The sequence below is a fragment of the Camelina sativa genome, chromosome 1, assembly GCF_030686135.1.
Source record: "Camelina sativa cultivar CO46 ecotype springtype chromosome 1, ASM3068613v1".
In the NCBI taxonomy this organism is placed as follows: Eukaryota; Viridiplantae; Streptophyta; class Magnoliopsida; order Brassicales; family Brassicaceae; genus Camelina; species Camelina sativa.
In genome coordinates, this window is record NC_141880.1 from 24,882,271 (window position 1) to 24,894,420 (window position 12,150).

Below are 12,150 nucleotides of genomic sequence, written 5' to 3' on the forward strand. Positions count from 1 at the left end.
GATTCAAAAACCACTTAAAAACTTGTAAACATTCAAGGCCTAGATTGTCTATTGTTCTTAAGAAAATTTGTATTTTCGAAAATCATGAATGGTTACAAAAAGGATAATCAAAATACTGAATCCAAAAACTGCTCTCAAAACCCAAGGCCTTATTTGTAATTGGTTTCCAACGGTTCGATTCCTGGAAGAAAGAAAGCCGGAATCACAAATCGCCACATCACACACACTTCTGCTTTAGATTAGAAAACCGGTTTTGGTTATTTGATTAGAAAACGGGTTTGATATCTGGAAGAAAAAAAACCGGAATTTTATATCATACCCAGTGGGGTATTTATTACCCACTCTCGTTTCGGTTCGTCTCTCCCAACTTCTCTTCCTCTTCGACTCGCCTACGCCTATTACTCCTCGTCGCCGTTATAAATTTGTCCGGAAGATCAAAAATTAAAGACAAGCCCTATTGTAAGTTTTCGCAGTTAGTTTCTTTCTATGCGAACTTTGCACACCTCTTTAGTATTTTTGTCCCCCACATAAAATTAACAATTTTTGCTTTTGTTTCTTGTTCAGATTTTACTTGTGACCTATCCCTGTTTATGTGGGTTTCAAGCTCAATACTTAACCTGAAGTCTCATTGGTTTACGAGAGCTAAGCCCTTTAGATATATCTGGTCTAGGAGCTTTTCTCTTACTTCGTTGGCTGATGATACTAACCCCCCAAGGTTTCAGAGTGATTCAGGTATCTCCGATGCAAGAATTAGTTCAAGTAAGCATTTTTATTTTGATACGATTCTGAGGAACGTTGATGTCCCTAGTGACGACTGTGTTGAAACTATTAGAAATGTGCTTATGAAACACAGTTGGATACAGAAACATGAGACTGGGTTTAGTACTGAGCTTGATCAGTATAGTGTCGTTAGAATTTTGGATGATCTGTTTGAGGAGACTTTGGATGCGTCTATTGCTTTATACTTCTTTAGGTGGTCAGAGTTGTGGATTGGCGTTGAGCACTCGAGCAGGTCTATCAGCCGAATGGTTCATATTTTGGTATCTGGAAATATGAATTACAGAGCTGTGGATATGCTTCTGTGTCTGGTGAAGAAATGTAGTGGAGAAGAGAGGTCCTTGTGTTTACTTATGAATGATCTATTTGAAACTCGTATTGATCGTCGGGTTCTGGAGACTGTGTTTTGCATACTGATTGATTGTTGCGTTAGAGAGAGACAAATAGACATGGCCCTGAAACTAACTTACAAAATGGACCAGTTTGGTATCTTTACTTCACGAGGGGTTTGTATTTCGTTGCTTGAGGGAATTCTACGAGTTCATGGCTTGGAGTTAGCTAGGGAATTTGTTGAGCACATGCTTAGTCGTGGGAGACATCTAAATGCTGCTGTGCTTAGCCTATTCATAAGCAGATATTGCTCTGATGGCTATTTTGATAAAGGTTGGGAATTACTTATGGGGATGAAACACTATGGCATCAGACCCGATATTGTGGCATTTACAGTTTTCGTTAATAACTTATGTAAGGCAGGGTTTCTAAAAGAAGCAACTGCAGCGTTGTTTAAACTCAAACACTTTGGTATCTCTCAGGATTCCGTATCCGTCAGTTCTGTTATTGATGGGTTCTGTAAGGTAGGAAAACCAGAGGAAGCCATCAAGCTCATTCACTATTTTCGTCTTAGACCAAACATTTTTGTGTACAGTAGCTTTCTGTCAATTATATGTACCAAGGGAGACATGCTAAGAGCATCTACAGTATTTCAGGAGATTTTCGAGTTGGGACTTCTTCCTGATTGTGTTTGTTATACAAATATGATTGATGGGTTTTGTAATCTAGGCAGAACAGATAAAGCTTTTCAATATTTCGGGGCGCTGTTGAAAAGTGGGAACCGGCCATCCTTAAAAACATATACACTACTTATTGGTGCTTGCAGCAAATTTGGAAGCATAGTTGATGCAGAGTCTGTGTTTCGGAATGTGAAACTTGAGGGTTTGAAACCTGATGTTGTAACGTATAACAGTCTGATGTATGGTTATGGGAAGACATATCAGCTGAATAAAGTTTTTGAGCTTATTGATGGAATGAGATCTGCTGGTATTTCTCCAGATGTTGCAACCTACAATATTGTGATACATAGCATGGTAATTAGAGGATATGTAGATGAAGCAAATGAAATTATCAGTGAGCTTATCCGACGGGGCTTCGTTCCTAGTGCATTTGCATTCACTGATGTGATTGATGGGTTCTCAAAGAGGGGGGATTTTCAGGAAGCGTTTCTTTTGTGGTTCTACATGGCTGATCTTAGAGCGCAACCTGATGTTGTAACATGCAGTGCATTACTTCATGGCTATTGCAGGGCGCAGAGAATGGAAAAAGCTATTGTTTTGTTTAATAAGTTGCTTGATGCGGGGTTAAAGCCAGATGTGGTTTTGTATAATACGCTCATCCATGGATATTGCAGTGTAGGAGATATTGAGAAAGCATGTGAGTTGATTGGTTTGATGGTTCAAAGGGGAATGCTTCCAAATGAGAGTACCCATCATGCACTTGTTGTGGGGCTTGAGGGAAAGAGATTTGTGAACTCAGAAAAGCATGCATCCATGCTACTTGAAGATATTGTTGTTGCAAATGGTGTCTGATATCTGGAGGATGATAACAGCTCACATTATGCAGCATCATATTTAACTCTCCTACGTCGTTTCCCGCCTTTTAATATGCAAACACAATTCGATACCTTGGAAGCTCAACGAGAGCAGCTACAGAAAATAGTATTAGTGAGGTTGTTGGAGCAGAAAAGGAGAAAGCTAGAGTTGATGATAGCTATAGATACGAAAGGGAAAGAAGCTTACTAGAATGGAATCAAAACCAAATCGAAGATATCCCGTAAGCTTTTCGTTTAGGCTTTTCTGTTATATCTGTGATTTCAGCATATGCAGTATGTTTTTCCTTGAGAATACCCCCTCCTGATTGTAGTCAGATTTGATGATTTCTTTTGAAACTAGTTGCAGACTCAGTAATGAATATGTAAACTCTTTGTAAAGAATTTCATTTTTTGACGTCCAAAAGTGATAAATAGGACTCAATAAGTAAGTTATTAACTGTGACAATCTTAGAGAAACTAATAGTAAGTTCCCTACTTATCTTGTTACATACAGATACAGGAGTCACAATTTCAAATTTTCAATTATAAAATTTGGTTCAGTTACAAATTCCTTTCCTGGTTATGTCATTTATGTATTCCGTTCACAAACATTTTACCGTTCTTCGAGGCAATCCATCTACCTCAATCGTTGTTTTCTAGGCTGTATTTTCCCTTTCTTCGAATTCGCTGAGAAATTTTAGATCCTAACTTGTTTTTCTTAGAATAAGAATCAGGAGATCAACCTGGTAGATGACTGGAATAAGTATAAAACAATGTGTTGGACTAAATTACTAATCAGACGAGAACTTATTGTCTATTCGTTTTGGTAATCATGGACTCTCTGTTCCATATTTTGCTTTCAGACATTAGGAGATCAAAAGGATATGAACTCAGTTACTTGGAAACGTAATGTGCTTTCTACTTTTTGAGTTTCTCAGGAAAACATGTTGGTGGAAAGATCGTCCAGCTCCTCCGTTGAAACTAGTCTACTGAACGTATCCGAGAATCAAAAAAGTTACCGTAGTGACATGTTCTTCTGATTGGAACACATGGCAGCTGCTCGTCATTGATATCTAGCTCTGAGCTTGATTCAAGTAGCAGTAAAACTAGGGAGGATGATTCCTCTTCCTCTGATGCTCGGGTGTGTGAGACAGATACTGTTTACTTGTTATAGATATTGTAATTAGAATTCAACAAATTTTTGCACTTGTTCATCACATAAATCAGTATCTGAAGTGTTACCGTTGTGGCCAAACTTTACTCATGGATAGAGCATCACTTAGAGTAAAGTATCCATGCTGGCCACACGTTTTTGATTAATCCGGACCTCCATCTCATAATCAGTTCTGTTGCTAATTCATCTATTTAAATTGTAGTCAGGTGCACAGTCATGGAGCCTTTTCTAGGTATCGAGTGGAGATCTAGAAGATACAAAACATGTACACAATCAATGTCCCAAACTTTTGTGCTTGGGCCTTTCATAGAGGGGTTAAATGATCCAATACACCACAAGGATTTTGGTTGGTGCTTCTTGCACAAATTTAATTAAGAGATAAGGGTTCTTATTTTTAAAACATTACACAGTTAATTCATAAAATATTCAAACAGTACATATGATCCCAAAATTAAAACCCTCCATTGGCCTTGCTCTAAAGAATAAAGATTTTAGATCTAGACGCAAGTAAGTAATAATAGTAGAGAAGATAAATTTTCGCCAACTTGATCATTAAGTACATAGAGTCTTTAATTAGTACATAAGAGTTTATAAACTTAAAAAAACTTAATCAATCATCATCGCCGGTGATCTCCACGACTCTCACGTTACGATTCTCCTCAATCTCCGGCAGCTGTGATGGCGAAGAAGAGCCATCTTTCGCGACGAACACGACGAGATACCCATCTTCCATCCACGCCGTCACCTGATCCGTCAAGGCGTTGTTAGGAAGCTTAAATCTACTCATAAACTTGTTGTCACCAGTACATATCTGAAGATATCCTTCGTCGTCTACGAACACAATCGCTTCGTCTTGACTCACTCCAGGAAGATACGCTTTGAAAACGTGAGCTGTTGGAGTCTCCGTCCAGTTGAGCTGCGTCTCGACGGTCGAAAGCGAAGGGAAGTGGTGAGAAAGAGAGAGAGGTGGTGATGATGAGAAATCAAGAAAGGTGTTCATGAGTTCATAGATTCTCTCGCCTGGAGATAGTCTCCGGCGTTCGTTGATGGGAACTATTGACATCTTCTTTGTCTCTACTCTAGAAAGCAACGGAAGCTTCGCTATATAAATCATAATTACTACTCGAGAGAATTCTAGAGTTGTCTTGAGATGGTGACAGTTGTGATGAAGCTGAAGCTAGTAAATTACTAACTAGGCCTACATCGAATTGAAGTATAAAGCCCAGTGGTGCTTTCTCTAAAGACCTTTTTCTTTCTCTTTGACAAAGTTGGTATTTTGTGTATATAAATCAAATGTAGGTTTGAAATATTTTACGGTTCATTTGTGTCATTTTCTAGGTAGAAGATAAACATATTGAGGAACTTCCTTTGCAAAAAATGATATGGTGGCAAAATGTTAGTACTAAGTACTAACATTAAGTGCATAGAGTCTTTTTTTCACGATTGTGTTCAACTAATAATGTAATATCTACCGGTGTATTTATTTCTCCGGTCGATTGATACAAAAAGAGCTCGTTTCACATGAATAAAATCAAATATTTTCAAAGTTTACTTAGGAATAAAAAATACATTTGATAGGACTCCTAGTTATGTATTAATCAAAGTGTGTTGATCAAAACAATAAAAACAAGAACACGAGTATAACTTCTTTTTTTTTTTTTTTTTTGGACAAAGTTGTGTTCTTCACACGTATAAGTTTAGGTAATATCTCTTCATATAAAAAGTTTCACAAACGTAAACAACTTAAATAGAGAGTAAACGAACACTAGCTAAAACCGAAATGATACGAAACACTCCCCCACAACTTAGCCCATATAACCCAAACTAAATGAGAAACGCCACACAGTTCCAAGTTGATCGTATTCATGGTCGTTGAACCCATCCAGATGAGCTTCTATTCAAGCGATGAATCGATCTTCCGTACAGTTCTTGAGAAAACAAGAATATCATCCGGCTTGCCAGTGCCATTGCCGCCGTCTTTGACATTGTCATTGTCGCTGCAGGCACCTGTGCCTTCCACTATAGATTCGCGAATGATGGCTCTCACCGTCGTGTTGTCTTGAGCCTTTCCTGCCTCACTGGTGACGTGACTCACGCCTCTCTTCTTATCTTCGCTTTCCATTCTCTCTTTCGTTGCCTCCATCTCTTTCTCTTCGTTCTCTTTCTCTCAAAGGTTCACTATTTTCTTGCAAGATATTTTTGGACTTAAGACACGAGAATCGAGAACACCTGGCAACTTTAGAGATGGTTACGTGTTGGTGTTTGATGTCAAGGTGTTTTTTATGATGGATACGTGGAAGGATGAGTCAAATTAATTAAGAGGAAATGTTACAATAAAGCCCCTAAAACGATTGAAGTATTTCGAATAAAACCTTTGATCGATCGTTGAAATAAGTTTCAACTAACAACTTTCATTCTAAACAAATCGTCTTCAACCTACGTGTGAAAAGTTATGTGTGTATGTGTCACCTTTTGATGCTATACTATAAACTATACTTATATGTGTGTGTGTGTAACAACCCCAATGGATATATATATTTTCTTAACTTTTTTGATTTAAACAGAAAACTCTCTACACATATAAATGTAACAAACCAGACATAAAATTTAGAAGAGGTAAACACAGATTTTAGTTCAAATATATAAGTTAGTTTTAACAAAGGAGATGATCATGAACGAAAGTAACAATTTTCACAGCTAGTTTTGTGATTGATATGAAAAGGAATCCGTAATATTGAATCAAGTAAAGAGTAATCGCAGAGAGAGAAAGAAGTGAAATTGAGAGTAGGTGGTCAATGTGTAACAAGCATTTCGTAGTATTTGAAAGTTAATATAGTAAACCCTAGAAGAAACCATGTATTTAGGATTAGGATTTATATGAAGTAAATCTAAACTTACATTTCTTGAAAGAATATTTTTATTTTTATTTAAAAAAGTGGAAAAGATGAAAGAGATAATGAACTTTATTTTTAAAACATTTTAAAAAAATTTCTATGGGTCAAGTCCCATATTAATGGAAAATATTCCAACCATATCATAAGCATGTACTTGCTTGCACACATACGTGTACATATCAATGCGTACGGATTAAAATAGATTGATGTGTCAAAAGTACATTTATCAATTGGAATATTCATACCTTTTTTGTTGTTGTTTTAACACAAGTTCAATGCTTTTGTGATTTTTTTTCTTTTTAATAGTTTAGTGAGAACACATTCCTTTTGATTTGGTCAAAAGATGCCAATAAAACAATAAAGACTGATTAGAAATAAAAAGAGTAATTTGCGTAGCATTTTGACTTTTTCTTTAATCAGGTGGTTTAGAAAACCTTGACCACTAATTAAAAATGAAGCCATGCTTCTTTAATTACCAAATTAATCTATTTCTAATTTATAGCTTTAATATTTTGTTTAATTTAAATCGATCTACTTCCTTTTAAAAAATTCCACCACAATTCTCCACCGTTCATCTCCTATAGTCTCTCCGTACACACACATTTGTGAAAACCATATTAAGCTTTTTTGAACTCTCTCTCTCTTTCTTCTATGATCATTTGATCATTCTCTTCTTTTTCTTCTTCAACCATAGCGTAAAACGAGTGAAAGATGATATGCGATGAGGCATATCATCATCAGCAACCGCAAATACAAAAGGAACAAATGATGACGATGATGATGATGGATCAACGTAATACTAATCATCATCAACGGAAGAGATCACCATTATCGTCGCCATCATCTCCATCATCTCCATCATCACCTAGATCACCATCGTTCAATAAAATTATTGATAATGAGGAAGAGAGGCTAGAGGTTGTGAATCTGAGTGGGATGGCATTGGAGTCTCTACCCAATCCTTCACTCAATTTAGCTCAGATTTGCAAGCTTGATCTCTCCAACAATAATCTCCAGGTTCATTTCTAAACACACACATATCTATAATAATGAGACATTTTTCTTGCATGATTTACTGCCATATCATAAGCATGTATTTGGATAATAATTGTGAAATATCACTTCCATCAACAAAATCATATGATAATGATAATTTCATTTTTATTTTAATATTACAACAACATGTTTTTTGTTTTTTTTTGTGCAATATTACAATAACATGTATGGATAGTTTTTACTTCGGTTTTTTTTTTTTTTTTTTTGGTTTGGGTTCCTCGAAATTTTTGAAAATGGCCAATTATTTATGTTAATTTTCAAATATTGCTTGGTTATTCGATGTACTGGCCAGCTTAGTACTACTACTACACTACTACTTGTAGTTCAGTCTTAATCTTTGTCCGATTCAAATGTCAGTCCCTATCAAATAGTAAAATTTTACAATGATTTCTCCAACAGAGACAATCCAAAATTATGATTTTTTTTTTTAATGATAAAATGTATTTTAATGCTGGAAATAATGTAAAATATTTTGTTTCAGATTCATATACAGTTTTCTTAACGTTTGGTGCTATTTTGGATGTTACGCAGACGATACCAGAATCACTTACAGCGAGACTACTCAACTTGATAGCATTAGATGTTCACTCGAATCAGATCAAAGCTCTGCCAAACTCCATTGGTTGTCTCTCCAAGCTCAAGACTCTCAATGTTTCCGGCAACTTTCTTGTTACCCTTCCCAAATCTATCCAACATTGCAGGTTTTGCCCCATTACTTTCATAAAACTCTCGCAATACCCTCAACAAAACCATATAATTCACCTTATATTATTGGTTTTCTGTTCTCAGGTCTTTGGAAGAACTAAATGCAAACTTCAACAAACTCATCAGACTACCGGACTCCATTGGATTTGAACTCACCAATCTAAGGAAGCTCTCTGTCAACTCCAACAAGCTCATTAGCCTCCCAGTCTCCATTACTCACCTCACCTCTCTCCGTGTCCTCGATGCTCGTCTCAACTGCCTCATGATTCTACCGGATGATCTCGAGAATCTCATCAACCTCGAGATCCTCAATGTCAGCCAGAATTTCCAGTACCTCTCCGCTCTCCCATCTTCCATTGGCCTTTTAATGAACCTCATTGAGCTCGATGTTAGCTACAACAAGATCACTGCCCTGCCTGAATCCATTGGCTGCATGAGACGGTTAAGAAAACTTAGTGTTGAAGGAAACCCGCTTGTGTCCCCGCCCGTCGAGGTGATGGAGCAGAATTTGCAGGTGGTCAGAGAGTATCTGACACACAAGATGAACGGTGGCTCACCAAAAAGTCCCGGCAAAAAGAAGTCGTGGGGATTAGGCAAATTGGTGAAGTATGGGACGTTCAATGGCGGATCAAGAAGCTGGAACAGAGAGGAGAGAGAAGGGTTCATCATGCCTGAGTACCGTTCCATTGACAGTCTTGCTGCGCCTAGGTATTCTGGAATGTTCTCTCCCCGTCGTCTGTTTTCTCCAAAAACCTACTTCAGCAGATAGGAGAGACAACAACCAAGAGTTTCCATATTCCTACAAGCTATGCACAACTGTAGTATCAAGGCCAAGCCTATTAGCATCATAAAATGTATAAAGAGTATCTCAATATGTTCATCAGATTCTAGAATTCTTGTTTTTTTGTCTTCATTATATATATGCTTGCACCAGGTCCCTGTTTCTATACACCAAATTTTGTTTATGAATAAAGTGTCTTCTTTCAAAAAAATCTATCCCCTTCTCTTCCTGATTCTTTAGACATTTAGCAAAAAAGATCCTGACAAAGAAAGCAATTCCGAAAAAATTTGACAGATACTTAAAGCTAACACACAAGGCCTCACATTATTTAGTTGGCTAGAACTCTCAGTCATATCCCATACTCTGACAATCACAGTCTAGTGAGATGAGCAAAACTATCAAAGTATCAACACTTAATTAATAGCCAAAGGAGAATCTTTTCACTTTCCGACTCTCAATTCCTCTGCTATAGCTATTAGCTAATATATGTCTGTTTAAAGATTGAAACAAGACAAACAAATTCACTTAAAGATCCAAACTTTTCTATTTGCCACTATATTATTCCTACACAGAAATGCACAAAGAGGCCAAAAGAACTCGATAGAACCGTTACTAAGACTTTGATTCAAATCCAAAGAGATACAGGACTGAGTTCGAACAAGTCACACACAATGGACATATAAAGCCCTAGAAGACTCTGAATAAAAAACACAACTTTTTTTCAAGTGAGATCACTCTTATAACTGCATCGTTACACATTGCACTAATCTAAAACCCTAATGAAGATAACCAGGAATCTTAATCCTGATGAATAGCATACTCATGACATAACCGATCACAATCGAGGAGACTCCAGCAACAGCATAAGAAGCTTTCACACTCTTGGCTTTGTTCTTATCAAGAGCTAAATCAAGCATGACGATACCAATCCCACCGAGAACGAACATGAACCCAGATGACAGACCTTCAATAATGTATTGCCCGTTAACCCGACCCGACATAAACACCACGGGTCGAATAGTTCCAGTGACCGGATCCTGAGTCGATCCGATACCCGGAGGCTCGACAATGACGTCGTAGACGAAACCTGATACGACGAGGAAGTACGTGAGGAGGATCAGAGCGTATACAGTCATCGGAGAAGGAAGCGTGAAGGATGGGATCTTGAGACGGAGACGTGGTGGTCGGAGGAATGAGAACGGGAGGATTCGGAGAAGATGGAATATAGGATCGATTGAGGATTGATCTGAACCGTCCGATACACCGGAGCCGGTTGCTACGGTTTGTGAATCGGATCTTGGAGCCATTTTGTCGGATCCTCGGAAATAGCTCTTCGAGATCTGTGTACTTAATACATATAGACATAGTAGATGATTTTGAAATATATATTTTTTTAATGTTAATATTATTTCCCCGAGTTTGATGTTTAGGATATTACACACATGTTAAAACAAAAGAAATATATAGTTAATTTTGTTTTCTGATGATTTATTTTATTTTATTTATGACTTCCCATGATTTATTTTTCTGATACTTTTTCACTTTCCCATTTTACCACTTCATACATTTTACAACATCAATAATTATTAAAACAAAAATTTATTTAAAATATTCAGAACATCAATCTTTGAGAGACAAAGATTATTCTTTAAAACATCTAACATCCTAACAGTTATTTACTTATTTTTTTATTATAACAGTTCTCTCAAATTTATCATAATTAAATTAAGAAAATAGGTGACTATTTAAAATTTAATAAAATGTATCATCTCTAGATTAAGGACTTGGACAAACAAAAGAAACGGTTGCACCAACCCGCTAAACCATAACGTGAACAGATTAGATTGACTGAGGTATAATCTTAAGTTGCAATAAAACCAACACTCAGAGACATGAAAATAATTAAAAACTGTTTTACCCTATTGAGTACTACAAGAAAGCCTAATCTTACCTCATCAAAGAGAAGAATCAATGTAACTGACTCAAAAATGACACCCCATGTCGTCACAAGACCATGTGATCAATCACTATCTCCATTCCATAGTCGCTGTGTTGCATATAAGTAAAGTGACATGCAACAGGTGCTGATTATTTACCACTGGCAATTATCTTTGCTGCAGCAAACAACAGTAACTCTTATCATTATTAACATTTAACATAGAGAGACAGAGTATAAAAAGACATCAATTACACCAATTTGATAATGCAATCATTGGAACAAAGCAGACTGCATTCCAATCTCAAAGATCCATCGAAAACATAAGATATGTAAGAGACAGAGAGAGAGATTAGGAAAACAAATTAAGGTAGACTAATTATGTGGGTTTTTTTTTGTTCCTACGTTATTACAAATCTCATAAACCTTTTCTATTACAAATCATCTATCTCTTTCATTTAGACCTAGAGGCTAGAAGAGAAGACCCTGAAACAAAATACGCACAAAGACAGCAAAAGAATGGTTAGATAAGAGGATCAAAAACAACTTTATTGCATGGACTTGGAAATCCAAAATCCATCAAAGGGATCCACTGGCTGGGAGAAACAAAAAAAAAAAACTAGCCATGCATGGCGACACAACCTTTTTCAAACAAGACAATGTCAACTTCACTTTCTGCCCCATACGAATCACTCAACTTCAAAATGGACTAGACTTCAGGATCAAGCTGATCTATACTTCTCATTCTCTGCGAATTCAATAACATTTCCATAAACTAATTGGAATCAAAGGTGTAAGTGATATATCATCCTCATGAAGACAAACTATCCAACCTATCGGCAAAATAATCTTCATAGTTTTTATGCACTTTAGAAAGACGCATGATATCAACATGAAGTACGCAAAGGAAGGGGTGCCAAAATCTTGCGCATTCCTGCAAATGTGAACAAACAGATCACAGGT

The 12,150-nt window shown here is 36.7% G+C and overlaps 3 protein-coding genes and 2 pseudogenes across 5 annotated transcripts; 2 read left to right on the top strand and 3 right to left on the bottom strand.

Annotated features, from left to right (window-relative positions):
* The first annotated feature begins 358 nt into the window (after window positions 1-358).
* Window positions 359-3,118, top strand: LOC104701282 (pentatricopeptide repeat-containing protein At2g19280 pseudogene; annotated as a pseudogene). The gene is made up of 2 exons (XR_015563897.1): window positions 359-459; window positions 565-3,118. The product of XR_015563897.1 is annotated as a pentatricopeptide repeat-containing protein At2g19280 pseudogene (transcript).
* Window positions 3,119-4,323: 1,205 nt separating this feature from the next.
* Window positions 4,324-5,195, bottom strand: LOC104701292 (18.5 kDa class IV heat shock protein pseudogene; annotated as a pseudogene). Its single transcript, XR_015563900.1, has one exon. The product of XR_015563900.1 is annotated as an 18.5 kDa class IV heat shock protein pseudogene (transcript).
* Window positions 5,196-5,436: 241 nt separating this feature from the next.
* LOC109132202 (uncharacterized) lies at window positions 5,437-6,004 on the bottom strand. Its single transcript, XM_019243408.2, has one exon. It carries the CDS (start codon window positions 5,956-5,958, stop codon window positions 5,710-5,712), a length of 249 nt encoding a protein of 82 aa, XP_019098953.1. The 5' UTR covers window positions 5,959-6,004; the 3' UTR covers window positions 5,437-5,709.
* A 1,203-nt stretch (window positions 6,005-7,207) lies between these two features.
* LOC104701312 (plant intracellular Ras-group-related LRR protein 6) lies at window positions 7,208-10,608 on the top strand. The gene is made up of 3 exons (XM_019229209.2): window positions 7,208-7,726; window positions 8,297-8,466; window positions 8,555-10,608. Exons 1-3 carry the CDS (start codon window positions 7,421-7,423, stop codon window positions 9,237-9,239), a joined length of 1,161 nt encoding a protein of 386 aa, XP_019084754.2. The 5' UTR covers window positions 7,208-7,420; the 3' UTR covers window positions 9,240-10,608.
* LOC104701302 (uncharacterized) lies at window positions 9,849-10,558 on the bottom strand. The gene has a single exon (XM_010416953.3). The coding sequence runs from the start codon at window positions 10,556-10,558 to the stop codon at window positions 10,028-10,030; it is 531 nt and encodes a 176-aa protein (XP_010415255.3). The 3' UTR covers window positions 9,849-10,027.
* Window positions 10,609-12,150: the final 1,542 nt, after the last annotated feature.